This window comes from Tasmannia lanceolata, unplaced genomic scaffold (genome assembly GCF_043159265.1).
Source record: "Tasmannia lanceolata isolate RefF3 unplaced genomic scaffold, GAP_Taslan_0.1 ptg000008l, whole genome shotgun sequence".
Classification (NCBI taxonomy): domain Eukaryota; kingdom Viridiplantae; phylum Streptophyta; class Magnoliopsida; order Canellales; family Winteraceae; genus Tasmannia; species Tasmannia lanceolata.
Genome location: NW_027518685.1, coordinates 31,822,305 through 31,847,304, shown reverse-complemented (window position 1 = coordinate 31,847,304; position 25,000 = coordinate 31,822,305). Strand labels below are relative to the sequence as shown.

The window sequence follows — 25,000 nt, the reverse complement described above, 5'->3', positions numbered from 1 at the left end:
CCAAGCACTGTTTTAACATTAGGGAACTACTATTTATTACTCTGAACCACTATTTAGCACTACAAACATCTATTTTCAAATAACAAAGTTAAGAGGGAGAGAATACCATAAATTTGATGTCAAATGGAACCAAAACCCCTTCCCACGTGGAATAAAGCATACAAATGAGAAGATCTTAAAGAAGGCAAAAAGTACAAATGGGTTTCATGCCAAATGAAAGAAGACACTAAAATGGGTTTTTCATTGGACTTTGAGAAGATGAGCAATGCAAGCCTTTTAAACTATGGTTTTGAGAAGAGATTGAAGAAGGCAGCTCAAATGGGTTTCATGCCAAATAAAAGAACACTAAAATGGGTTTTTCATGCCACTGTGAGAAGATGATACAAGGTTTTTGCCTTTGAGAAGAGGTTGAAGAAGGAAAAAAGTAAGCAATCATGACAACAAGGTAAAAATGTGACTTTTGGAAAACATGCATAAGGGATGATTGGATGGGGAAGCTTCAAGAGGGAATGAGGTATTCTCGTCCGGAAATGGGCTAAGTTTTCTCCCTTCTCCCTTTTGTAATTTAGAAAATAGCCCCCAATAAATTTTTATGTCCAGTAGTGGTTTTTGTTGTTTAATTGGTGGAAGGTAAATGTAGACACCTCGTTTTGTAGCTCACTGACTTGCCTGACATGTACAGTCTCTCTATGAATGGAGAATTTCAGATCTAAGAATACAATAATAAGCTCATTTATTTATCAAAAGAAATGGAAGAAAATTATGGTAAACCTTGCATCACACCCCCAACAGTTGACACACCACTTTCTTTACTCCTCTCAGGAATAGGTGGCAGAGGCTACTGAAGGGCAGCATTTAAGAATATAAGTGGAACTACTAAGTATGTATTAAAAAACTATGAACCCAACCCTATAAAATTCAGTTTCCTCCAATTTCTCACTTCAGTCGTTTCTAGGTATGTAGCTTTTTTCTTATGTATACGAGACATTATGATATTCATTCCACAAAAAATAGAGTTTCATATGTTATCATACTATGCCTACCTATTATTTATAGCTGCTTTGGCAAACCTAGCAGGCGTATGCTATGATAGGATATTCTCAAACCTATTATTGATAGCTGCTTAGGCAAATCTAGCATGCATATGATATGATATTCTCAAACGCATGTAGAATGTATGCATGGATCCATACAAAGAAGGAAATTGTTGTTTCCATGCTAATGTTATGATATTTTTTGAAGTGAAGTTATGGGTCACCGTTTCATTAATTACTGGACCACTAAATTAGAAGAGGATGAGGCACATTGCACTTAGGTGCATTTGGATTGTTGGAATAAGAGATGGAATCAGTTTCCAATTCTGATTCCGGTGTTTGGTTCAAAAACTGTGAAAAGGGGCGGAATATGAATTGGATTCTGATTCCAGCAATCCTGACGCGGGTAAACAAATTGGTCATCGCTCAGTGAGATGGTTTTTGCATTGGCTATCTAGTCATCTTCTCTTTTATTTTTCTTCATTGCTCCTTTTGGTTTTGAATTTTTGGGCTTGTTAGGATCCCATCTGTGAACTTTGTATCCGTTCTTGTAATTCTTCATCTGATAAATATATAGGAAAATGATATCTGCACAACCATGCTTTTATAATTGCACTAACTCATCTTGTCTTTTATTATAAAAAAGCTGTCAAAAGGTTATTACAGTTCCCAAAAATCTCTCATAAGCCAATTAAAAAAAAAGACAAGCTGAGTTACTGCAATTATTAAAACATGGTAGTGCCAATATCAGTACCCTAAATAATATGCACCTCTTGAGGGGGAAAAGAGTTGCAGGCAAATCTTATGGAGAAACCAATGTAAGCAAGTTCATGGTAGCAGCTTCATTCAATCAGATCAGTTTCTCTAAGCTACAGAAGAATACTAGTAATCTTAGCCAAGAAGAATCCCGTATCTAGAGCCCACTGATATTGGCAATACCATGTTTTAATAATTGCACAAACTCAGCTGGTCTTTTCCTTTTTAATGAGCTGCTGAGAGCTTATTGGGAACTGTAATAGCCTTTGTCAGCTGTTTAAATAATAAAAGACAAGATGAGTTAGTGCAATTATCAAAAAAATTGCCAACATCAATAGCCTACGTAGAAATCAAAATGTAGAGAATGAATAACAACTTCTTAGATTGAAGAATTCTACAACTTACAAATCAGAGACGAAGAATAAAGGAAGCCCTTCTCTCTACCATATTTACAAACCTTGCAAGGATAAGATAGGTATGAGTGAACCTCTATTTCAACACTTACAACCCACTATTTAGTTCTTTAGAACCATTATTTAACAATCTCAAGCACTGTTTTAACACTAAGAACCATTATTTAGCACTCCAAACAACTATTTAAACACTAAGAACCATTATTTAACACTTGAAACCACTGTATTAACACTAAAGAACCCATATTTATCACTCCAAACCTCTATTTAAACACCAAGCACCACTATTTTAACACTAAGAACCACTATTTAGTTAATTAGAGCCACTGTGTAGCACTCCCAAGCACTGTTTTAACCCTAAGTACCATTGTTTTAACACTAAGAACCATTACTTAGCACTCAAAACCACTATTTAAACACTAAGAACCACTATTTAACACTCGAAACCATTGTTTTAACTCCAAAGAACCCCTATTTATCACTCCAAACCTCTATTTAAACACCGAGAATCACTATTCAGCACTCAAAACCGCTATTTAACACTAAGAACCACTACTTAGTTAATGAAAACCACTATGTAGCACTCAAAACCACTATTTTAGCACTAAGAACCAATATTTAGTTAATTATAACCACTATTTAACACTCCTAAACACTGTTTTAACAATACAAAACCACTATTTAACACTAAGAACCACTATTTAACAGTCCAAACCACTGTTTTAACACTAAAGAACCCCTATTTAGCATTCCAAACCACTATTTATACACTAAGAACTACTACTTAGAACTCAAAAACACTAGAACCACTATTTATACACTAAGAACCACTACTTAGCACTCAAAAACACTAAGAACCATTGTTTAAACACTAAGAACCACTACTTGGCACTCAAAAACATTAAGAACCACTATTTAACACTCCCAAGCACTGTTTTCACCCTAAATACCCATTATTTCACACTAAGAACCGCTATTTAGTTAATTAGAACCACGATTTAACACTCCCAACTACTATTTTAACAATAAAGGACCACTATTTAACACAAAGAATCATTGTTTTACACTCCAAACCACTATTTGAATACTAAGAACCACTGTTTTACACTCCAAACCACTATTTGAAAATTAAGAACCACTTTTTAGCACTCAAAACTACTATTTTAAGAGTAAGAACCACTTTTTAGTTACCTAGAACCACTATTTAACACTCCCAAGCACTGTTTTAACATTAGGGAACTACTATTTATTACTCTGAACCACTATTTAGCACTACAAACATCTATTTTCAAATAACAAAGTTAAGAGGGAGAGAATACCATAAATTTGATGTCAAATGGAACCAAAACCCCTTCCCACGTGGAATAAAGCATACAAATGAGAAGATCTTAAAGAAGGCAAAAAGTACAAATGGGTTTCATGCCAAATGAAAGAAGACACTAAAATGGGTTTTTCATTGGACTTTGAGAAGATGAGCAATGCAAGCCTTTTAAACTATGGTTTTGAGAAGAGATTGAAGAAGGCAGCTCAAATGGGTTTCATGCCAAATAAAAGAACACTAAAATGGGTTTTTCATGCCACTGTGAGAAGATGATACAAGGTTTTTGCCTTTGAGAAGAGGTTGAAGAAGGAAAAAAGTAAGCAATCATGACAACAAGGTAAAAATGTGACTTTTGGAAAACATGCATAAGGGATGATTGGATGGGGAAGCTTCAAGAGGGAATGAGGTATTCTCGTCCGGAAATGGGCTAAGTTTTCTCCCTTCTCCCTTTTGTAATTTAGAAAATAGCCCCCAATAAATTTTTATGTCCAGTAGTGGTTTTTGTTGTTTAATTGGTGGAAGGTAAATGTAGACACCTCGTTTTGTAGCTCACTGACTTGCCTGACATGTACAGTCTCTCTATGAATGGAGAATTTCAGATCTAAGAATACAATAATAAGCTCATTTATTTATCAAAAGAAATGGAAGAAAATTATGGTAAACCTTGCATCACACCCCCAACAGTTGACACACCACTTTCTTTACTCCTCTCAGGAATAGGTGGCAGAGGCTACTGAAGGGCAGCATTTAAGAATATAAGTGGAACTACTAAGTATGTATTAAAAAACTATGAACCCAACCCTATAAAATTCAGTTTCCTCCAATTTCTCACTTCAGTCGTTTCTAGGTATGTAGCTTTTTTCTTATGTATACGAGACATTATGATATTCATTCCACAAAAAATAGAGTTTCATATGTTATCATACTATGCCTACCTATTATTTATAGCTGCTTTGGCAAACCTAGCAGGCGTATGCTATGATAGGATATTCTCAAACCTATTATTGATAGCTGCTTAGGCAAATCTAGCATGCATATGATATGATATTCTCAAACGCATGTAGAATGTATGCATGGATCCATACAAAGAAGGAAATTGTTGTTTCCATGCTAATGTTATGATATTTTTTGAAGTGAAGTTATGGGTCACCGTTTCATTAATTACTGGACCACTAAATTAGAAGAGGATGAGGCACATTGCACTTAGGTGCATTTGGATTGTTGGAATAAGAGATGGAATCAGTTTCCAATTCTGATTCCGGTGTTTGGTTCAAAAACTGTGAAAAGGGGCGGAATATGAATTGGATTCTGATTCCAGCAATCCTGACGCGGGTAAACAAATTGGTCATCGCTCAGTGAGATGGTTTTTGCATTGGCTATCTAGTCATCTTCTCTTTTATTTTTCTTCATTGCTCCTTTTGGTTTTGAATTTTTGGGCTTGTTAGGATCCCATCTGTGAACTTTGTATCCGTTCTTGTAATTCTTCATCTGATAAATATATAGGAAAATGATATCTGCACAACCATGCTTTTATAATTGCACTAACTCATCTTGTCTTTTATTATAAAAAAGCTGTCAAAAGGTTATTACAGTTCCCAAAAATCTCTCATAAGCCAATTAAAAAAAAAGACAAGCTGAGTTACTGCAATTATTAAAACATGGTAGTGCCAATATCAGTACCCTAAATAATATGCACCTCTTGAGGGGGAAAAGAGTTGCAGGCAAATCTTATGGAGAAACCAATGTAAGCAAGTTCATGGTAGCAGCTTCATTCAATCAGATCAGTTTCTCTAAGCTACAGAAGAATACTAGTAATCTTAGCCAAGAAGAATCCCGTATCTAGAGCCCACTGATATTGGCAATACCATGTTTTAATAATTGCACAAACTCAGCTGGTCTTTTCCTTTTTAATGAGCTGCTGAGAGCTTATTGGGAACTGTAATAGCCTTTGTCAGCTGTTTAAATAATAAAAGACAAGATGAGTTAGTGCAATTATCAAAAAAATTGCCAACATCAATAGCCTACGTAGAAATCAAAATGTAGAGAATGAATAACAACTTCTTAGATTGAAGAATTCTACAACTTACAAATCAGAGACGAAGAGCAGCACACACTGTAAAATAGTAGCATGTACTATAAAAACAGAAACTTGAGGTTCAAAGACTCCTCATTAGTGAATTGAGTAACAGTCAACTCAGTCGCCCTTCGTTGAAGGTCTGATACATGCACAACAAGGAAGTTTCTTTCGCCCGCTCTTATCTCTTCCACCGTAGAGAAAGTCCCCCAAGAGAATTCTTGGTCTTCGCTCAACAACTCGGGGTCTTTTGTTTTCATGTTCATCCTCGAGTTTCAGCAACGCAGACTGGATTCTCTGAACTTCCAACTCCAACCTCCCAAATTTTTTAGACCATCTACGTGCGCGATCTGAAACTTGGGATTTTCGCACACTGCCTCCATCTTTCAACTCCTCATTCTTGGTATCAGAAGATATGAAACTGTCTTGAGCATTCTTAGTCAATTTTTTGTTAATATTGACCAGCTGCAAGATGGTTTCTTCAACTTCTTTTAACCGCCCTCTCACGTTATTATATTCGAAATCCGTTAGCTGATTGCTTTTTTTGGATTTTTCAATATTCTTTTTCAGTCCCTGTACACTTGCTTGAAGATTTGTCAACATCCGAGCATCAGAACCAAGCCTTTCTATGATTCTCTTGTTTCCTTCTCGAATGGACTCCATAACTTCGTTAGGTACGTCTAGCTTGTCGACTACCAACTCTTTCTCAGCTTGTAATTCAGAAGAGGGATACTCACTATTTTGCTCCTCCACCACTTCAATCTGATGGATCTCTATCATGTCCTCATTAGCTGACTCCGTCTTGTTGATTGCCGTCTCACAAATACAGTCTCTTTCTGCAGTTTCCCATAACTCAAGCATCTGATCATCTGTATCAGCATTTTCTCTCTTAGCCATTCCGAATGAAACAACACCATTTTCATAGGCCGAAGAATCTGAAACAAGATCAGTACTGGGTTCCTCACCCAAACGTCCTTTTGATTGTATTTGTTCAATTTCTTTGGTTGCACCCTCTAGTTGGGCATTTGTATTGGTGCTTTTCTGCATTGTGAGCCTTCCCATTTCCATCACTGCCTTTTCAATTGCTTGAACTTTAGTCTGCATGTTCAACAACTCCAAAAGTCCAACTGGCACCGCGGTACTATGATCTTCATTGAGTCCTTGATCACTCATGTCATGCTGATCACTAGTCAATACAGTATCCTGGATGCACATGCATGGAGTATGTCAAAGAGTTTCACAGATACAACTTTTTAATCACTTGCTGATTACCTATGTCACAAATATCTCTGACATTTTATAAAAATATAGTGATTTTATGGTGACATTTTGATAAAACAAAAAAATCCCGAAATAATCTTGAAAATTTTAAAATAATAAAATAAAACGATATTTTCATTTACCGCGATAATATCACGATATTTTTTATTTTTTCTTAATTTATATATTTTGAAATAATTTTATTTGCATTGTTTTTCCCAATATAAACCCGAAAAAAAAAATATATATATATATATATATATATATATATATATATATATATCCGAGATTTTCCCTTGCCGAGAAATTCCCAAGAACAATATTTGTGACTTAGCTGATTACAGAAAAAACAGCGCTGTTAACGCTCAAAGACTCAGGCTACACAACTCAATAGGTGGCCAAGCCAAGGCAGACCTGTTAACTGAGGCACAGCTCGGTTTACTTGACGGACCACCCTAGTGAGAAGCAATACCATGTTGTCAAATAAAAAAGACTAGTTACTTTGTCAATACCTACTAAGCAAGACCAGAATATAAAAACTAACAACCACCAGTATAGTATAATAACTTCCAACTTTTACAAAGAAAGAATACCTGTGTTTCCAGATTGTCTGTCGCATGATTCTTTGTTTGAAAATGGACATGGTCTTCTAGAGATGATATGGTATTCCTCAAGGACAATATGAGGGGCAAATATGCAACCAATTCAGCTTTCAGTCCCTCGCTTTCTAATTCTAATAAACCAACTCTTTTCTTCAGGTCCTCAATATCTGCACTTCTTGAAGAGCTTTCCTCGTCAAATATCTTTTTCTGAATTTTGGCGCTTCCTTCAAGGCTCTCACATACACCAATCAGTTCAAAAGCCTTTTCTTCGAACACTCTTGCATGCACAGTAGATGTTTGAAGGTCATTGTACAATGCTACAGCCTCTGTCTCCCTGAGCTCAATCTCATTAATCTTTTTTTGTAGTTCAAAACTCAAATACTCTTCTCTAATTCTAAGTTCTTCAATAAGTCCAAAAGCCTTTTCTTCGAACACCACTGAACGTACAGTAGATGTTTGAAGGTCACTGTACAATGCTGCAGCCTCCGTCTCTTGGATCTCCACCTCATTAATCATTTTTCGCAACTCAGAACTCAAATATTCTTCTCTAGTTCTAAAATCCTTAATTTCGTCATACAATTTGCATTTTTCTGACTCCAACTTCTCATTTGCTTGATGAAGGCATCCAATCTCCTTATTCCAATTGGAGTTTTGTTCTGATAAAATGCCAACCTGCGTCTCTAACTTTTCTCTTATCATCAGATATGCAACCAATTCAGATTTTAGTCCTTCATTTTTTAATTCCAAAACACCAATTCTTTTATTCAGCTCCTCAATATCCGCACTTCTTAAAGTCCGTTCATCATCGAACATCTTTTTCTGAATTATGAAGCTTGCTTGAAGGCTCTCACATACACCAATCAGTCCACAAGCCTTTTCTCCAAACACTTCCGCACATATAGCAGAGGTTTGAAGCTCGTTGTACAATGCTGCTGCCTCCGTCTCCAAGATCTCAACCTCATCAATCATTTTTTGCAATTCAGAACTCAAATTCGCTTCTCTAATTCCACGTTCCTTAATATCTTTGTGAAATTTGCCTAGTTCTGACTCCAACTCCTCCTTTGCTTGATGAAGGCATCTAATCTCCTTATTACAACTAGAGTTATCTTCGGAGAGCATGGCCACCTGAATCTCTAACTCTTCTCTTACCATGAAATATGCAATTAACTCAGATTTCAGGCCTTCGTTTTCGAATTCCAACACACCAATTCTTTTCTTAAGCTCCTCAATATCTGCACATCTTGAAGCTCGTTCATCATCGAAAATCTTTTTCTGAATTATGGAGCTTGCTTCAAGGCTCTCACAAACTCCAATCAGTCCGCAAGCCTTTTCTCCGAACACTGCTGCACATACAAGAGAGGTTTGAAGGTTAATGTACAATTCTGCAGCGTCCGTCTCCCGGAGATCAATCTCATTAATCATTTTTCGTAAATCAGAACTCAAATACTCTTCTCTAATTCTAAGTGTCTTAATTTCGTCATGCAATTTGCATAGTTCTGACTCCAACTTCTCATTTTCTTGATGAAGGCATCTAATCTCTTTATTCCAACGGGATTTATCTTCGGATAGTATGACAATCTGCTTCTCTAACTCTCCTCTTATCATCCTAGCTTCATCAAATTCCAGCTTGAGACTCTCAAAATCTCGAAGTAGTTCTATGTTCTCGATCTGTGTAAATAGGAGCTTATGTTCAGTGTGTGAAAGCTCTAACTCCTTCTGACCCAACGTATGGTTTCCAATTTTGATTTGGTGGCGCAACTGTTCACTTTCATTTCTGACTGTTTTCAGCTCATCCCCCAAAATCACCGCAAGACTTTCGTACCCTTCCAACGTCTTAATTGACTCGTTGAGATGAGAATTTTCCATTTCCACCATTTTGATCTTTCCAACCATTAATGTAATCTCCTTTTCAAGCTCAATATTCATACCATGTAAATGGTCGAGACAATCATTTAGATATTGTACTTCCACAGCTTTCTCAGTTCCAAAGCTCTTATAAATCAATGAAAGGTAACCCAGGGTCATTGCCTCTTTTAGGAGAGAATTGTTTTCTCCCTCTAATGTGTAGTTTTCCTCCCTCAGATTGCAGAATTCCTTCATCAAAGATCGGTTTTCTTCCAGCAACTCGTAATTTTCATTATACAATGTCTCACAAGCCCTTTGTGAATCTGACAACTGTGCAAGCAACTCCTTTGTCCTGATTTCAGACTCCCTCTCAAGAGCATTTTTTTCTAATTTCATTTTTGATGCCTCTAGTCTCAGTTGCTCTAGAAGAGTAATGTTGACAAATTTCTCAAAAACCAGCCGTTCCTTTTCGTCCTCTCCATCTGAAATACAACTCTGCATGCCTTTAATTGTTCCTAAAAGTTGCTTCAAAAGTACTTGGTCTTTAATTCTAACTGGGCATCCATCATCCGAACAGATACCCACCAAAATTGATAGTTGATGAATTCCTATTCTCAGCTTTTTGATATGTTCCAATAAGGAATTCACTTTTACCCGCTGACCGTGATGTTCATTGTACAGGGACAAGTTGCTCTCTTTCATATCATGGATGAACCTCTGCAAGACAAAGACCTCGAGCTGAGCATTTAAAACTTTATCTTGTTCTTCTTCGAACTCTTTCTTCCTCAATCGAGCTTCTTCTTCCAAGAGACATACCTGGTTTTTAAAATTAGCCATTTGAGATTTGCTCGACTTGGTAAAAGCCGCATGTTCTTGTTTTTCTAGATTCAACAATACTAGTATCTCATCAACTTGATGAAAGGCTGAATCTTTCACCTTCTGAAGGCAAAACTTTTCTTCTTCTAATTCTGCATACTTTTTCTCCATGTTTTCTAGACTCTGTATACTACTTTCTAACTGAGAGACCAGGGCATTCCTTTCAGCTAGAAGGCTTGAACTCTCATCTTCGAGAAAATGACAAGATTCTTCTAAGCTCTTTGATTTTCCTCTCAACTCACCAAGTTCAACATTCACATCAGATAGGTAGTTCTTCAAGGAACCATTTTTCTCCAAAAGCTTGTCCATATTCTCCCTAATGCTTTCTACCTGAGAGACAAGAGCATCCTTTTCAGTGATAAGGGTGAATTTTTCTTGCCAGAGACACTGGACGGAATTTTCTAATTCCTTTAGCTTTTCTCTCAACCCTTCTAACTCAACATTCAAATCTGAAAGAGAGTTCTCCAAGAGTGCATTCTTCTCCATAAGAACTACTCTCTCATATTCGTCTTTCTTACACATCTCTTTCAACTTTAAACTCTCATCTTGCAAGTCCTTGATGGACGAAGCAAGACATTCCGCATTTAAGCCCACTGACTCTACTTGTTCTATTACAGCTCGGTGTCTCCTGTGCAAGTCATTTTTTCCCTCTTTTAAACAGTAAAGCTCTTGCTGAAGAGCATTCCTTTGGTCTACACGGAGACCGAGCTCCTCTTCGAGTTTCAATTTCATCTCCTTCAAACCAAAGATTTCATCTTGCAGATTCTTTATTGAAATAGCAAAAGACAAGTTTTGCCCATTTAAGCTGTAGCTTTCCTCTTTGGTCCTTCGAACTTCATCCTCTAAACCTTTTTTACTAAACTCCATTTCCTTCAACATCTGGACCTTGTGTTGAAATTCCGATGCCAAAACCCTCTGATCTTCTTGGAATTTCTCCAACTCCTCATGCTTGTTTGAAAGTTCTTGTTGCTGCATCATTGTTTTTTGTACTAACATTTCCATCTCTGACTGCAGAGAATGATTTTCCCTCTCCAAAATAAGACACCGCCCTTCAGTGCCATTTAGTCTTGCTGCTTCGGTCAATATCTCACCGTTAAGCCTATTGACATCTTCTCGTGCATGAGAGATTTCATCCTCTAGATGAGATATCTTCTCCAAAAACTTCTCATGTTGAAGAAGAACATCTTCCTTTTCAGCTTGTAATTTAGAGAGGGACTCCTGTAGACTTTGAACTTCAGCTTCAACTTTACCCGCACGTTCGGATTCGGATATGACCTGCATCTTGAGATTCTGGTTCTCGCCTGATAATTCTTGCAATTTAGAGACAGTTCTTTGTAGACCAGCTTCCTTTTCAGCTTGTAATTTAGAGAGGGATCCCCGTAAACTTTGGAGTTCAGATTCAAATTTACCCGCACGCTCAGATTCAGACATGACCTGTGTCTTGAGATTCTGGTTCTCGTCTGATAATTCTCGCAATTTTGAGACAGTTTTTTGTAGAACAGCTTCCTTTTCAGCTTGTAATTTAGAGAGGGACTCCCGTAGACTTTGGGCATCAGATTCAAATTTACCCGCACGTTCGGATTCGGATATAACCTGGGTCTTCAGATTCTGGTTCTCGTCTAATGATTCTCGTAATTTTGAGACAGTTTTTTGTAGAATAGCGTCATTTTCAGCTTGCAATTTAGAGAGGGAGTCCCGTAGACTTTGGACTTCAGATTCAAATTTACCCGCACGCTCGGATTCGGACATGACCTGCGTCTTGAGATTCTGGTTCTCGTCTGATAATTGTTCCAATTCAGAGACAGTTTTTTGTAGTTTTTGAACCTCTGTTTCAGATTTATACGCACGTTCAGACTCTGACATGACCTGCTTTTTGAGACTCTGGTTCTCAGTTGATAACCTAGAAACCTGATCTTGGAGAGCCTTTGTTTTGCCGTAAGTGTCTTCCTTCTCCATCTCATGATCTTGGATGTTTCTAGATCCATAGTATGTCTTCTTTTCAGAACTGTTTCTCTCTTCCTCTTGAAAAATCAGGCCTTTCCTCACCCTCCCCTCTGCAAATTTTGAATGGTCTACGAACATTTCATTGAGCTGTTTCAACCCTTTTTTGCTTGTCACGGTATCATTATTTTCGGGATATCCTCCGTTCCTTTTGACAGCCGAGATATGTGATGACAGTCCGAGAGCGTCCTTTTGCAAGTCATCAGGGTCAATTAATGCACGTATAGGGTGTGGCATTTCGGGTGTGTGCGGCTCTACCTCCATCCCGGAAGAGCCCGAGGGAGAATCATCGGGCAGCACAAATGGAATTTGGTTTGGGAATGCTTCTGACATGGTTTGATGTGCCTGGCGAAGCTCACCCGTTGCATTATTATATCTCTCTGCTAAAGCACGGTAAGCTCGGTAAAACTCCTCAACCAATTTCATAAGCTCGGGGCGTTTCTTGTAGTACATCTCTGCCCTCCTTGCAAAGGAATCTGCATCTTCTTCTATTAATTTGATCATTGCTTTGACCTTGCCATCCATATCTGTTCAGGTAAATAAATGCATCTTGTCAATGAGTCATAAGTTTTCCACTATCATAACCACATTATCAGATTAGCACATAGCTGATAAGATAGGAATAAGATTTAATACAGATCTAGAATATAGATCCTCAGGGTTAGACACCAGTTACATAAAAATTCTTTTACAAGAGACACAAGACGCTAATAGATAGGTAACATACTAAAGACTTGGTAAGGGAGCAACGGTGCCTAAATTGTTGAAGATCAACATCTAGTGTTGTCATTGGGTTACTTTATCTGATTACGACACAACATGGCAATCTGAACTCACTTAGGAAGTGCAACAACTAAGAAATAAAATAAAAGAATAAAGTGAATAAAAAATAAAGTCCTTGATAGGGAAACTGGTTCAAGGAACAAAATTTTTTTTATACAAAGATAAAACATCCAATTGGTCAAACTGTAAATTTATTACTTGTCATTTTTTTTGTGAATTTTGGCCGCTACGTATTTGGGCGCTAAGACATGGATGTAACCAGAAAAACAACAAAGAGTGCTGTTCCGGAAAAGCAACAAATTGTGCTGGTTTTTTTTTCATCTAAACCAGGTTCAGTCCACTTATAGTTGATGCCTTTGTGCAGTTATCCTTTTTCTTGGTTTGACACATGAGAGCCCCTGATGATGTTATTGTTTGCATCATGATAGTTAGCATGATTACAGTGGCCCGTAGCCTGGCACAAGATAAAATAATTTTTATGTTTCATTTTTTGGATCAAACTTCGTCTTATTCATAGTAGATTCTATTCATTTTAGATAAATATGGATATTATAATCAGTTTCTGCTAACCCTTTTTCAATTTTATTAGCTATTAATTCCAGTTTTGGTTAGAAGCAAAATCAATTAAAAAGATGCTTCCGTCAGATCATTTTTCTTTCAGTTAGGTAGGGATTCAAATCATTCAATTTAGTTACTTGGAATCATATGCCAAGTCTCTAGTTTTGGCCTCACCTTTTTGGGTCGGTTATTTTTGGGCTTTTTATGTTCCCTTTGTTTTCTTGGGATTGTTTATTCGCGCTTTGTACTGTTCTTTATATTTTCTTCTTCTCTTTTAAATATAATATTCAACCATTCAGAAATAAATAAATCTATCAACCAAACCTTTCAATAAGTTGCAATGATAATTTGGTACATAATGAGCTACTAGAGCATGGAAATTATGTGAAGGTATTTTTGTTACCACTTGCATCGCACCAGAATTACTTACTATTGCAGTTAGGTGCTGAAATGTTATCGTTTATGTGTATTTGAGATTTGAGATGGTTGATAAATTCTCAAAGCCTGATTAGCATCTCAGCTTTTAAAGAATGAAACTGCTTAGCCCTCTTGAGTCTTTGCCAGAAAGAGCCCCATCCCAGCCTTAGAAGTGTCACAATGCACCTCAAAAATTTTATTAAAATATGGTAGAGAAAGAATGAGTCTCAAACAATTTCTTTTGATAAGATTGAACCCATCTTTTTCTTCTGCAATCCACTCGAATAACACTTTCTTCATATATTGTGATAGGAGCTAGTAAGGAAATGAAATCCCATGTAAAGCAGACGTAGAATGAAGCAAACCATGAAGCCTGTGCACCTGATGAATATTTGTAGGACTTGGGCAGTCTACCAATAGCTTGCACCCTGGACTGATCAACCTTAATTCCCTGTCAAGAGACATCATACCCCAAAAAATCACCATGTCAATCACGGAATTACACTTCTGTAGGTTAATAAACAATCTTTCCTCCCTTAAGGTGGACAAGATAGCTCAAAAGTGTTGATGGTGCTCCTCTATAGATGGGTTCTACACAAATATATCATCCAAGTAAACCACTACAAAGTTTCCAACCACGCTTTTAACTTCTCTTTCATCTTTGGCTCTTCGAACCATGCTATCTCAAACTGAAAAGGAACCTGCCCCATTACTCTCCTCTCGAGTCTAGCAGAATGGAACAATGATCCAAAATCAATCTGGGTAATGCCAACCAGAAAGCGTTTGGATGCAAGAGATCCACAGGGGACATAGGAGGAAGCGATCTGATATGCTTCTACTCGAGTTTCTAGGCCAAGTAAACCGAGCAGTGTTTAAAAATGTGAATGTGACGAGGAACAACGCGGATGTGACGAGGAACGCGGACAAGAAAAATCCTTGTCAACTTGGTGCAGATGCGGCCAAGAACGCAGTTGACGCGGTCAACGCGGTCATAACTCGGAAGAGTCAAAGGAGTTTTTATTGACTCTAAAGGGCAAAACGCGGAATGCGGATGTGTGCGACACGGAACGCGGCCAAGAAAAATCCTTGTCAACTCAGGGGAGTTCCTTGTCGTGTCAAGGAGTTTTTAAACACCGAAACCGAGTTCCCTTCTTTCTTTAGGGCCTTTCAATTATTACGAGGGATCCAATGTTGAATGCCCTCCATAAAAAACCCTTAAATTATGATCCCCATTTACCACTAACCCTTCCCATCTTTGTCACCTCCTTTTTAAACTCTATAAAACAAATAGTGAGAAAGACCTTCCCCTCCATTTGTAAAGCATTGGGTAGGTCTTCGCTCATACATCCAAAAACAATTTTTCTGCGACCTTTTACATAGACACAAACATTATCCTTGCCCCTATTAGTTGCATTAACATCGTATTGATAAGGTCTCCCCAGGATTATGTGACACGGATCCATGTCAGCCACATCACACAACGCCCCGTCTTTATAATTCTTTCCAATAGGAAACGGAACAAGACAAATTTGATTACCTTTGTTTCGACGCCTTTCTAGCTCCAGTCAATCTTCTGCGGTGATGGAAGCTTCTTCGCCTTTAACTACAACTTGCTCACCATCGAATTTTACACTATGTTGTCGTTGTTGCCATTGTCTATGTGTATCTTGTCTTTAAGATATTATGCCATTGAGAATCTCCTTCCCACTTTGGTGCCAACAACAATCACATCACAACAAGGGAAAGTCGGTCCCCATCGTCGCCTTCTGTTATCTCAACATCATCATACTCTATGGTTTCATCTTCTTCTCCAACCTCTTTTTCATGTTCTAGTTCAACCAAGTTCACTAAGCCTCTCTGAGGGCACCGATTGAACCTATGCTCTTGCTATTGACACCAATAATACTTCTTTGGGAATGGTTAGAAATATGAATTCTTTGACAGAGTTCCTCCTATTAGCTTCGTCTGTGTCAAAAGGAGTAGAAAATGAGTTAGGGTCTCTCCCCTTTACTGGCTTGTTACTAATATCAAAGAGAGGAAAGCATACAATGACCAATATGCCCTTATGGCACTACACACAAACATACATCTAACACTCCCCCTCAAGCTGGAATATATATTATACATTCCTAGCTTGTTACAAATATCAACGAAATTGGATTTGCTCAAAGGTTTGGTGAAGGTATCAGCTAGCTGTAGCCTAACATGCCAAGGCTCCATCCTTAAGCTTGTAGCCTACATGCTTAACCTTTTTCTCGAATGGGATCCACAAATAATAAGAAAAACCTCTCGACCTCTACAAGACAATCCAAAAAGTCTTCAATATGAAGATGACTATTGAAATTGGGAAGGTCATCCCCACATGAAAATCACTAGAATCTCGGTCCCCACCATCGTGATAACCTCTAAAGCCACCATGTCCCACAAACACCCCTTCAGTATATTCATTATCCTCACTGGAGACTTCCTCATAGGGCAGAGATCTAAAAAGATCACAAACGCGCCCTATTATAAACTTCTCGCGAGCCCCATCATCGATGCAAGGGCGGCCATTGCCACGATCTCGATGGGGCTCCACCATAAACCTTCACTTTCTGGTTTTCATGTTGGAACTCTAAAACCTCAGCCTTCATAAGGACTTCTCCACGATCAACATCGTTGGAGTTATTCTCTCCGTTTGGTTTTCCATTAGCTCAGGTTGATCCTTGCTCTGATACTAACTAATGCAACAGGTCAAACAAAAAAACAAAATTGCAGTCGAAGCACACAATCTGCAAATAAACCCAGAATCAAAGAGGGAGAAGGAGAGAAGAGAAGAGAGATTAATCCATGCCTAGATAGGTACAACCTATGTGCATTGTATGAGGTTAGGAAAAGCCACCAAGGTTCACAAAGAAAAACAATAATATCACTCTACAATTGAAGACGAATAAATTCCTGCAACAATGGTAGCCCTAGAGGGTATGCAGCTTATGCAGTTCATAAGTTACAATAAGGAGAGGGCATACCATAGATGGGTTATATTTTTATTTTTTTTGAAAGATGGCAGAAATTTTCATTGATACTATGAAAAATACAGAGGGAACCAGAGGTGCCATCAAACATTACATAGTATCGGTATTGCCTGGCCCGGAGCATACTCCTGAGCCAGGAAGGTAAAAAATAGAAATCTTCAGGTTCCACCATTTAGCCTCGTGCCCTCTTCACTAACCGGCACTGCCTTCCAAAAAGACTTTTTCAACTCCCTACTGATCTACCCTCCTCTAATGAAAATTTGAAGAACTAACCATCAGCTTCTCACTCCAAACATTCACACTCCTTTTTAAAAAAAAAACTACTAACCTCCATCACATCAGAAGATAAAAAAGCGACCACGCAAATGTGCCTCACCAAGCGAAAGACCAAGGTCTCTCAAGCTATTGAGGGTCTATTTCATTTAATTTCCCCACCTAGAGCACTTTAGAGCACATCATCTGGGTTTATGATGCGGTGAACATACAGACAACCCGCCTAAGAAAATACACCAAAGTAAAACAACATCTAAATCCCAACATTCCAAAGAAGTACCAAATATTACCACTCAACACCATCACACCGAAACTCGATAAGAAACATCAACCCTCCTAAATCCTCTCTATATACACTTGCTACATCCAGTAGAAGAAAAACATCACTCCTTCCAACCAAAATCCATCCCACCCAGTACTTTCCAATCCCAAACTCCTTCAAACTGGCTTTTCATTACCCCACCAAAAAATTTTCCCCGAAAGACAGACACGGCCAAAGAGAGCAAGACAAAACACAAAAAACCTAACCAAAAAAACTATTTACATGGGGGGGTAACTTTTAATTACTAGGGTCAGTAGCCCACCTTTGTCCTGACCCTGACTTTCATTTTTTTCCTCTTCCTTGTTCTTTTCCTCTACTAGTTGATCTTCCATTTCTGTTCCAGAAAACATCGCCTATTGCTAACAACTCGTCAATTTCATCCGATGTGATGACATCCTCCTCAGCTTGACAGATCCTAGATTCCTCCATACTGCCTACCTTAGCCTTTTCTCTCACTTTTTGCTCAGATACCCATCGCAGTCTCCTTTCCTCTCTCTCTCTTCCTCTAAGCCTTCTTAAAATGCGGAAGCTTGTAGATTGGGACACGAATTTCTTTTACATCTCTCTTTCCTGTTAGACGGAAGAATTCTTCTGCATTCTCTCTAGTGGCTTTGTTGAACTCTTTCCACTCTTGCTTTCGGATTTCCATCTCTCTTTCTCTTGGTGTTGGAGGACCTTCATAAGTCCTTTTCTCCTTGACCTTAGATGTTTTTTTACTTTCATCTACTGGATCTTCCCATCCAACCTTCCTTTTTTTTCTTTTCTATCCTCTCCACTACCTTGACCTGATGAGTTGATATTTTCCATAAACCTTTGAATCACTGAAGCGAACTTTTTTTCCCTCTTCTCTTTCTTTGCTAAGCAACCCTGAAGCTTCCTTTTAAAGATGGAGAGACCTCCTTTAGTAGCCCGAAGCGACGGTGGTTTGAAGGAATAATTATTTCTCTCGGGTTTGATGTCACCTCGCGAGAAGGAAGCTTCTCCTTTACGGCAACTTTTCGGTTTATTATGACATCAAAAGTGTGATTCAGAACTTCGGCATACCACACAATTACTAGAGCACTGAGGTGCAACATTATTCTATATAGGAGAAAGTTTTAAACCATAATATTGAACTTGATTGCATTGGAGGAGAAAACAATGAATATAATTACCAAGTAATTATCTTCTCCATGTAAGCAGAGAGCATGAGTTGTCATTAAATGAAGCACCATATAGATGGAAATGAGAATATAATACATGGTTAATGGATCATGTGCATTGTTCAGTAGTTTCGTAAGAGTTTTTCCAATTTTGAGGGTTTTAGAATCTCATATACTTTCAGATGTGCAAGTATATGCCCAGTGGTTGGTGCTCCTAAAATGGTGACTCCAGTACAACGAAATTGCTTTCATATGAAAGTGTATTAAAAGTTTGAATTCATTTATGTTTGCTGACAGTTGAGTTGAATTTTGTAGAAGTTTGAATCAAACTTTCAAACATAATTATTTACATCGTGCACAATAATAACAGAATATTTCAGTAAGAGTATAGCAATCAATCCTGTTTTGATATTTAGCTTGAAACTGTAGAATTACGAATTAGAGGGTAGGCAGTAGAAAGGCACTCCAATTTTTATTTCTGCAGCACTTGAATTGTCTATAAGAACGGGACAAGTATGATGGCTATGCAAAAAAAAAATCCTCAAGTCAGTAGTAAACAATTAAGATAAGATTCATGCTAAACCCAGATTCAGAAAAGAGACAAGAAAGAAATATTTGTGTTCAAGGCTCCAAGAAACACTGAGCATGGTTAAGAGTGAGTTCTATAGTATACATTTGTTTAAAGTGCTGGTGAAGGCCTAGATGATGCTTGACAAATACCAAAAATTGTTTGTATGAGGCTAAAGCCTCTTCTACTAATCAGAGATCACAATCTCAACTGCTAAGCCACATGAAAGGTATTCAATTCAATCAAAACAAAAACTTGCTAATCTGAACTAACAAATGAGCTGTAATAAAGGAGCCAATACAGAAAACAGGAGAGACATATACCTGTAAGATTTTCCTGAAGCCATTTTGAATTTTTCGGGCTGTTATGACTGTCCCACCACCACGAATACAAACGTCTTGATTCAGAATGTAACAAGCTTGTCATTGCTCCAAACAACAACACCAATACTACTTACTCTGATCTCCAAAAAAAGCTGATCCTTTTACCAATAAAAACACAGGTAATAGATCGAAGAATGAACCAGAGCCCAACAAATTCACCACAACCCAACCTTCAAAACCGTCAATCATACACTAAAGAAACCCCTTGAAGTTATTTATCTCTCAATCGTACAATGTCCAGGCTACCTAATAAAAAATAATAATAATAATAATAATAAATCAACAACTGAGAGAGATAAAAATAGTCAGCTGATATTGGTCCTACGATGTTTTGATCATCGCACTAACTTATATTGTCCTTTATTTTTTAAACAGCTTTCAAATGTTATTTCAGTTCCCAAAAATCTCTCAGGAGCCAATTAAAAAAGAAAAGACAAGCTGCATTTGTGCAATCATTAAAACATGGTAGTGCCAATATCAGTAGCCTAAAAATAAGGTAAATAGGATAAATCAGAGTCAAGCCAAGCAGATTACCTTCACAAAACCATGATAGAAAGATCAAAATTCCTTGTACTGCATCAATACTACCTAATCAACAAAGCCCAAGTCCAGAATCCAGGCAGAAGAATAAAATGTATCACTTCCACAGCATCAAAAACACCTGATCAACAGTACCCAAGTCCAAAAATCAACAGCATCAAAATGTTAAGGAAAAATAATAATAAAACTTTAATCTTCAGAATCCACTAAGTATATTAACTACCTAATCATTAAGAGCCAGAATCAACATTGCCAAGGACTCACTTTCACAGCATAAAATCCAAAACCAAGAAAACAAATGCAAAATCCTAACTTCTTACAGCACCAAACTGACCAAATCAACAACACCCATGTTCAAAAAACAATTTCAAGGATAAAAAACGAAAAATAAAATAAAAATAAAACCAGAAGAGAAAGAAAAAAAACCCAAAAGGGCTTCAAGACCCAGAAACCCAACACTTACTAATTCTTAAAAAAAATAAAAGATCCAGTAAAAAATCCATAAAAACATGATATTTGTTCTGATGGGTCTCACCAAAAAATGAAAAGAATAACTTACAAAAAAACACTGGAGGTGGTGGGGTTTGACAGCTCTCTTGTAAAAAGGCTTTCCTTCTTTTTACAGCTTTAAGTTTAGATGCCGTAGAAGGGAAGAAAATTTGGAGATTTTTCCTCTCCGTTTTTTCACCCCTATGAAAATGACTAGTAGTGTTTGGTTGTCAACCTAGTAGAGTAGTGGTAGGGGGCATCAATACCAGTATAGAAAGAGAAGAGAGAGAGAGAAAGGCATAAATCCTACAAAAATCCAAGCAAAACACCACGCCTTGGTTGTTTTTTGCTTGGATTTTGTTGGGAGTTTTATGGCACGCCACTTCCCAAGGCAAGCAAGAGCATCCCCAAATTATCTTCGGGGATTTCATGTTGGTATTTTAATACAAAAGTATCCCTGGTTGGTATTTTACAAAATTCTTTTGTTTACAAAAAGACGCCACTTTGGTTTGGAAAATGAGTTTGCTCACTTCCTTCACAAAAGCGAATAGTCCCGTATTAGCTTTTCACTTCTTTAGTTTTGTGAATGAGAAGAGGAGAAAGGGGGCATACACGCATGAGCCACCAAGTGGACCCGGTGGACTTTTGGCTATACCACACGCGCGCTGCCAGGCTCGGCCGGCCGCACGTGTGAGTCAAGGTTTTTCCTTTCCTTGTATTTTAATTTTTTTTCTGTCTGTTTAACTTCCCTTTACCTTCGTCATTATTGATTAGGTAAGCCGGCTTACTAGAACATCAATTAACTAGATAAATAATGTCGCCGTTATTTTACGAATAACTGCGCCGTTCCTGAACGTTGGGATGCGACCTTTCGCATCTGTAACGTCTTTTGAACGGACTTTTTCTTAAAGGACTTATTTACTCCATTAAATAGTGTGTCGAACAGACATGTTTTGTTCTATAAAAGAGGAGGTTCTTTGTGTTTTCACTAACAACAATAGAACAATAAAAACTACTGTTTCTTCTTGTTTTTTCTACTTTACTGTAAACAGAGTTTTATCTCTTCCTCTTTTTATCTTACGTATTTTGTTGGGCTATTGGAGTGTTCAGGTAGTTCGAATTTTCTTGATCGTGCAGTTCTTGAAGATCGACGGTGCATCGAGCTATTGTATTCTGAGGTGGTCAGTAATCTGCTGCATTGGAATTGGTTTCCGCAGAAGCGCAAATTCACCTTAAAGAGAGCGACATAGTTCATCAGTCTGTGCCTCATCTCGCCGCATCAGAAAAAGGTTTCACTAACATCGTTTATTTGTTTTTTTATTCCTCAAGAGAAATCTGGTAAGCTGTATTATTCTCTAAATCCACAACATTTCATTCCATTAATAGGAGTAACACCCAGAACCCAAGTAATAAAATGCCCAAGAAAGGCCACCTTTTGTAGAGCCTAGTAGACCCATTACTCCTACTCTCTCTCTTTCTCTGACATTTTTGCTTGGATTTTGTTGGGAGTTTACTGGCATGTCACTTCACTAGACAAGCAAAGAGCATCCCCAATTTTCTTCGGGGATTTCATTGCTGTAATTAGGGGCGGAGCTACATGTAGCATAAGGGCTGTGGAGTTGTGCCAAACTCCTTAATAGGCCCAACTCAATTGGGCCCAGCCCCCTATAAAATTTGAAGCATGTCCCCATTATGTAAAATGCCAGAGAAAGCCCGCCTTTTGTACAACCAAATAGACTCTCTCTCTCTCTCTCTCTCTCTCTCCTGAAAATAGAAACAAAATCTAACCAAGATTTTCATACATTCTCTTAGGCTCTGTTCACTTGTTTTCTAGCTGTAGGAAAAGAAAAGAAAGGAAAAGAAACTGTGAGAAAATTTCTTTTTTGTGAGAAAATTCTGTTGTTCACTTGGCTGAGAAAGGAAAAGACAGTATGTTGGCAAAGTAGTTTTCTCAGGAAAATGATTTTCTCATCCTTTTGGTGAGAAAATTTAGAAGGAAAGTGCAAGAAAGTTGGTTTTCTACGTCATTGTTTATATTTTCCACCTGTGTAACTTCGCTTTCCCGATAAAATGAGTGAACGGCGGAAAATGTCAAATCATGTCCGATCACGGAAAAATTTGGCTTACTTTCTTCTCCTTTCCTTTCTCAAGAAGGCAAGTGAACAAAGCCTTACTCATTTTCATCCAAAGAATTTGGCAAATCTAAGCAAATTCACCAGGCAATTGTACTGTGAGCAAGGTTTAAAATTTCGGTTTCAGTACCGGTTTTCGGACCTTGAAATTTCGAATTTCGGTTGAAATATGGTACCAAAAAAAAAAAAACAATATTTTATTCATTGTTAAATTTCGGCCGAAATTTCTGTGAAATATTAAATTAATATTAAAAAAAAAAGATATTTATGTCAAATTTCGGAGAAGCTGAAATTTCGGTCGAAATAAATGACCATTTCGGTTTTGTGTGGTTTCGGTGTCGGTCTCCACCGAAATTTAAAACCATGAGTGTGACGGGGAGGGGAGAATTTTTGTAAGAAAAGAAAGAATATTATTCCTTGAGTAATTCGCTTCACGGGTCCACCTTCTCTCTTTTTTGTTTTGCCCTTTTCTATAGTACATGAGTACATGTCACGTTTTCTAGTGGGAAATGATATATTCGCCCCTTTTCTACTTGGGACAGCCCTGTCTAGCCTAAAAGGGCAGTCATAAATACCCTAGAAGGAGGGATGTCCCAAGTAAACAAATGGGGCGAATATGTCACTCCCCTTTCTTATTTATCAGTTTTTATTAAAAACAAGGGGATTTTTTTTTTCGGTGACTTTCGCTACGTGGGTCTTGCCTTCACCTTGGAGGGACGCACCGTCCACCTTTAAAAGGATGGAATAAATCAGAACAACCACACCCCTCTATTTTGATAAGGGCACTCGTCTATATCAAACACTTCTCATACTGGTTGTTGATGCTTTTTGGAGTTTATAATAAAAGGAATAGTGCCATTATCAAAACAAATCGGGGTGTCCAGGGAAGAAAAGGGGGTGAATATATCATTTCCCTTCACAGTGAGGCCCACTCCATAGGAAGATCCAAACCATTCATTTATGAGTCCCCAAATTTCGACCCAATTTCGAAATTTCGGCCCCGAAATTTCAGGTGAAACCGGAATCAGGTAAACCCGAAACCTTACAAAATTTCAACCGAAATTTAAAACCTTGGTCATGCCCCAAAAATCATATATAGGACGATTCAAACCCTTAGATCTGTAGATGACGGCATTCTTTGAATTGGGGCCCAACAAATGAATGGTTTGGATCATCAAATAGAGTGGCCCCATTGTGATCATGACAACCCCTTAATTATTAAAGGGACATGATATATTCGCATTTTTTTTACACTAGTGGGGGCTGTCCCAAAAAGGGGCGAATATATCACTTTCCTTATTGAAAGGCTACTGATATTTGCACTACCATGTCTTTATAATGACACAAACCCACCTTTTCTTTTATTATTTAACCAGATGTCAAAAGCTTTTACAATTCCCAAAATGCTCTTAGCAGCAAGTTAAAAAGGAAAAGACAAGGTGTTAAGATATGATTTGCTGTTGATTTATCTTAATGGCAGATTAGGGTAGTTGGTTAGTTGACACAAGGTGAGTTTGTGTCATTAACAAAACATGGTAGTGCAAATATCAATATATTATGCATAACACTAAACTCGGTGTATATCATCTTGATGCATAACCTAAAATATTAAAATTAAAATTCATTGAACTCTTACTGTCAAACTTGAGTGATTAGATCTAGATCATTGATGTGCCATTGATCAGATAGCTTAGGCCATCTGATTAGAATGAATTTCAGTCTACGACAACTGTTGTGGACCCAGCCAAATGGACAGTTCAGATGATGCTTATATCATGAAAGTGGGCCCAATCAGGCCATTGGACTATATATATTTTATATCTGTAGAATTAATTCCTTCCTAAGCATTGAAAGAAAGGTAGAAGGCCTCTTTTGTCCTTGTTACACTCGAGTAGGCAAAGAAAGACAAGGAGATGTGAACCCTTCAAGCTTGCAAAAGTAATTTGTGAGAGACTCATGCAACCCGACTACCAAATTCCTCATCTTCCTTTCATAACCCTTTTCAGAAAACCGTCTTAAAACTCACCCCACTCATATCCAAGGTTTTAAATTTCGGTTTCAGTGTCAGTTTCGGCCCACCGAAATCGAAATATTTAGGTTACGGTGGAAATATTGGCTGGAATCTTGCAAAATTAAGAAAAAATTTAGATTTTTTAAAATTTCCATCGAAATGCCTAAATTTTCGGTACAAATTTCG

At 37.7% G+C, this 25,000-nt stretch overlaps 1 protein-coding gene across 2 annotated transcripts; it reads right to left on the bottom strand.

Annotated features, from left to right (window-relative positions):
• Positions 1 to 5,564: 5,564 nt before the first annotated feature.
• On the bottom strand, positions 5,565 to 20,947 carry LOC143885199 (protein NETWORKED 1D-like). 2 transcript variants are annotated; one of them, XM_077389257.1, is made up of 5 exons: positions 20,742 to 20,947; positions 20,177 to 20,303; positions 19,583 to 19,888; positions 7,452 to 12,709; positions 5,565 to 6,801 (listed from the first exon to the last, which is right to left on the bottom strand). In XM_077389257.1, the coding sequence occupies exons 3-5, from the start codon at positions 19,683 to 19,685 to the stop codon at positions 5,719 to 5,721; spliced, it is 6,444 nt and encodes a 2,147-aa protein (XP_077245372.1). In that variant the 5' UTR covers positions 19,686 to 19,888; positions 20,177 to 20,303; positions 20,742 to 20,947; the 3' UTR covers positions 5,565 to 5,718. The 2 variants fall into 2 exon arrangements, with proteins under 2 accessions (XP_077245372.1, XP_077245371.1); XM_077389256.1 differs by lacking the exon at positions 20,742 to 20,947 and adding an exon at positions 20,406 to 20,616.
• Between the last annotated feature and the right edge of the window lie 4,053 nt (positions 20,948 to 25,000).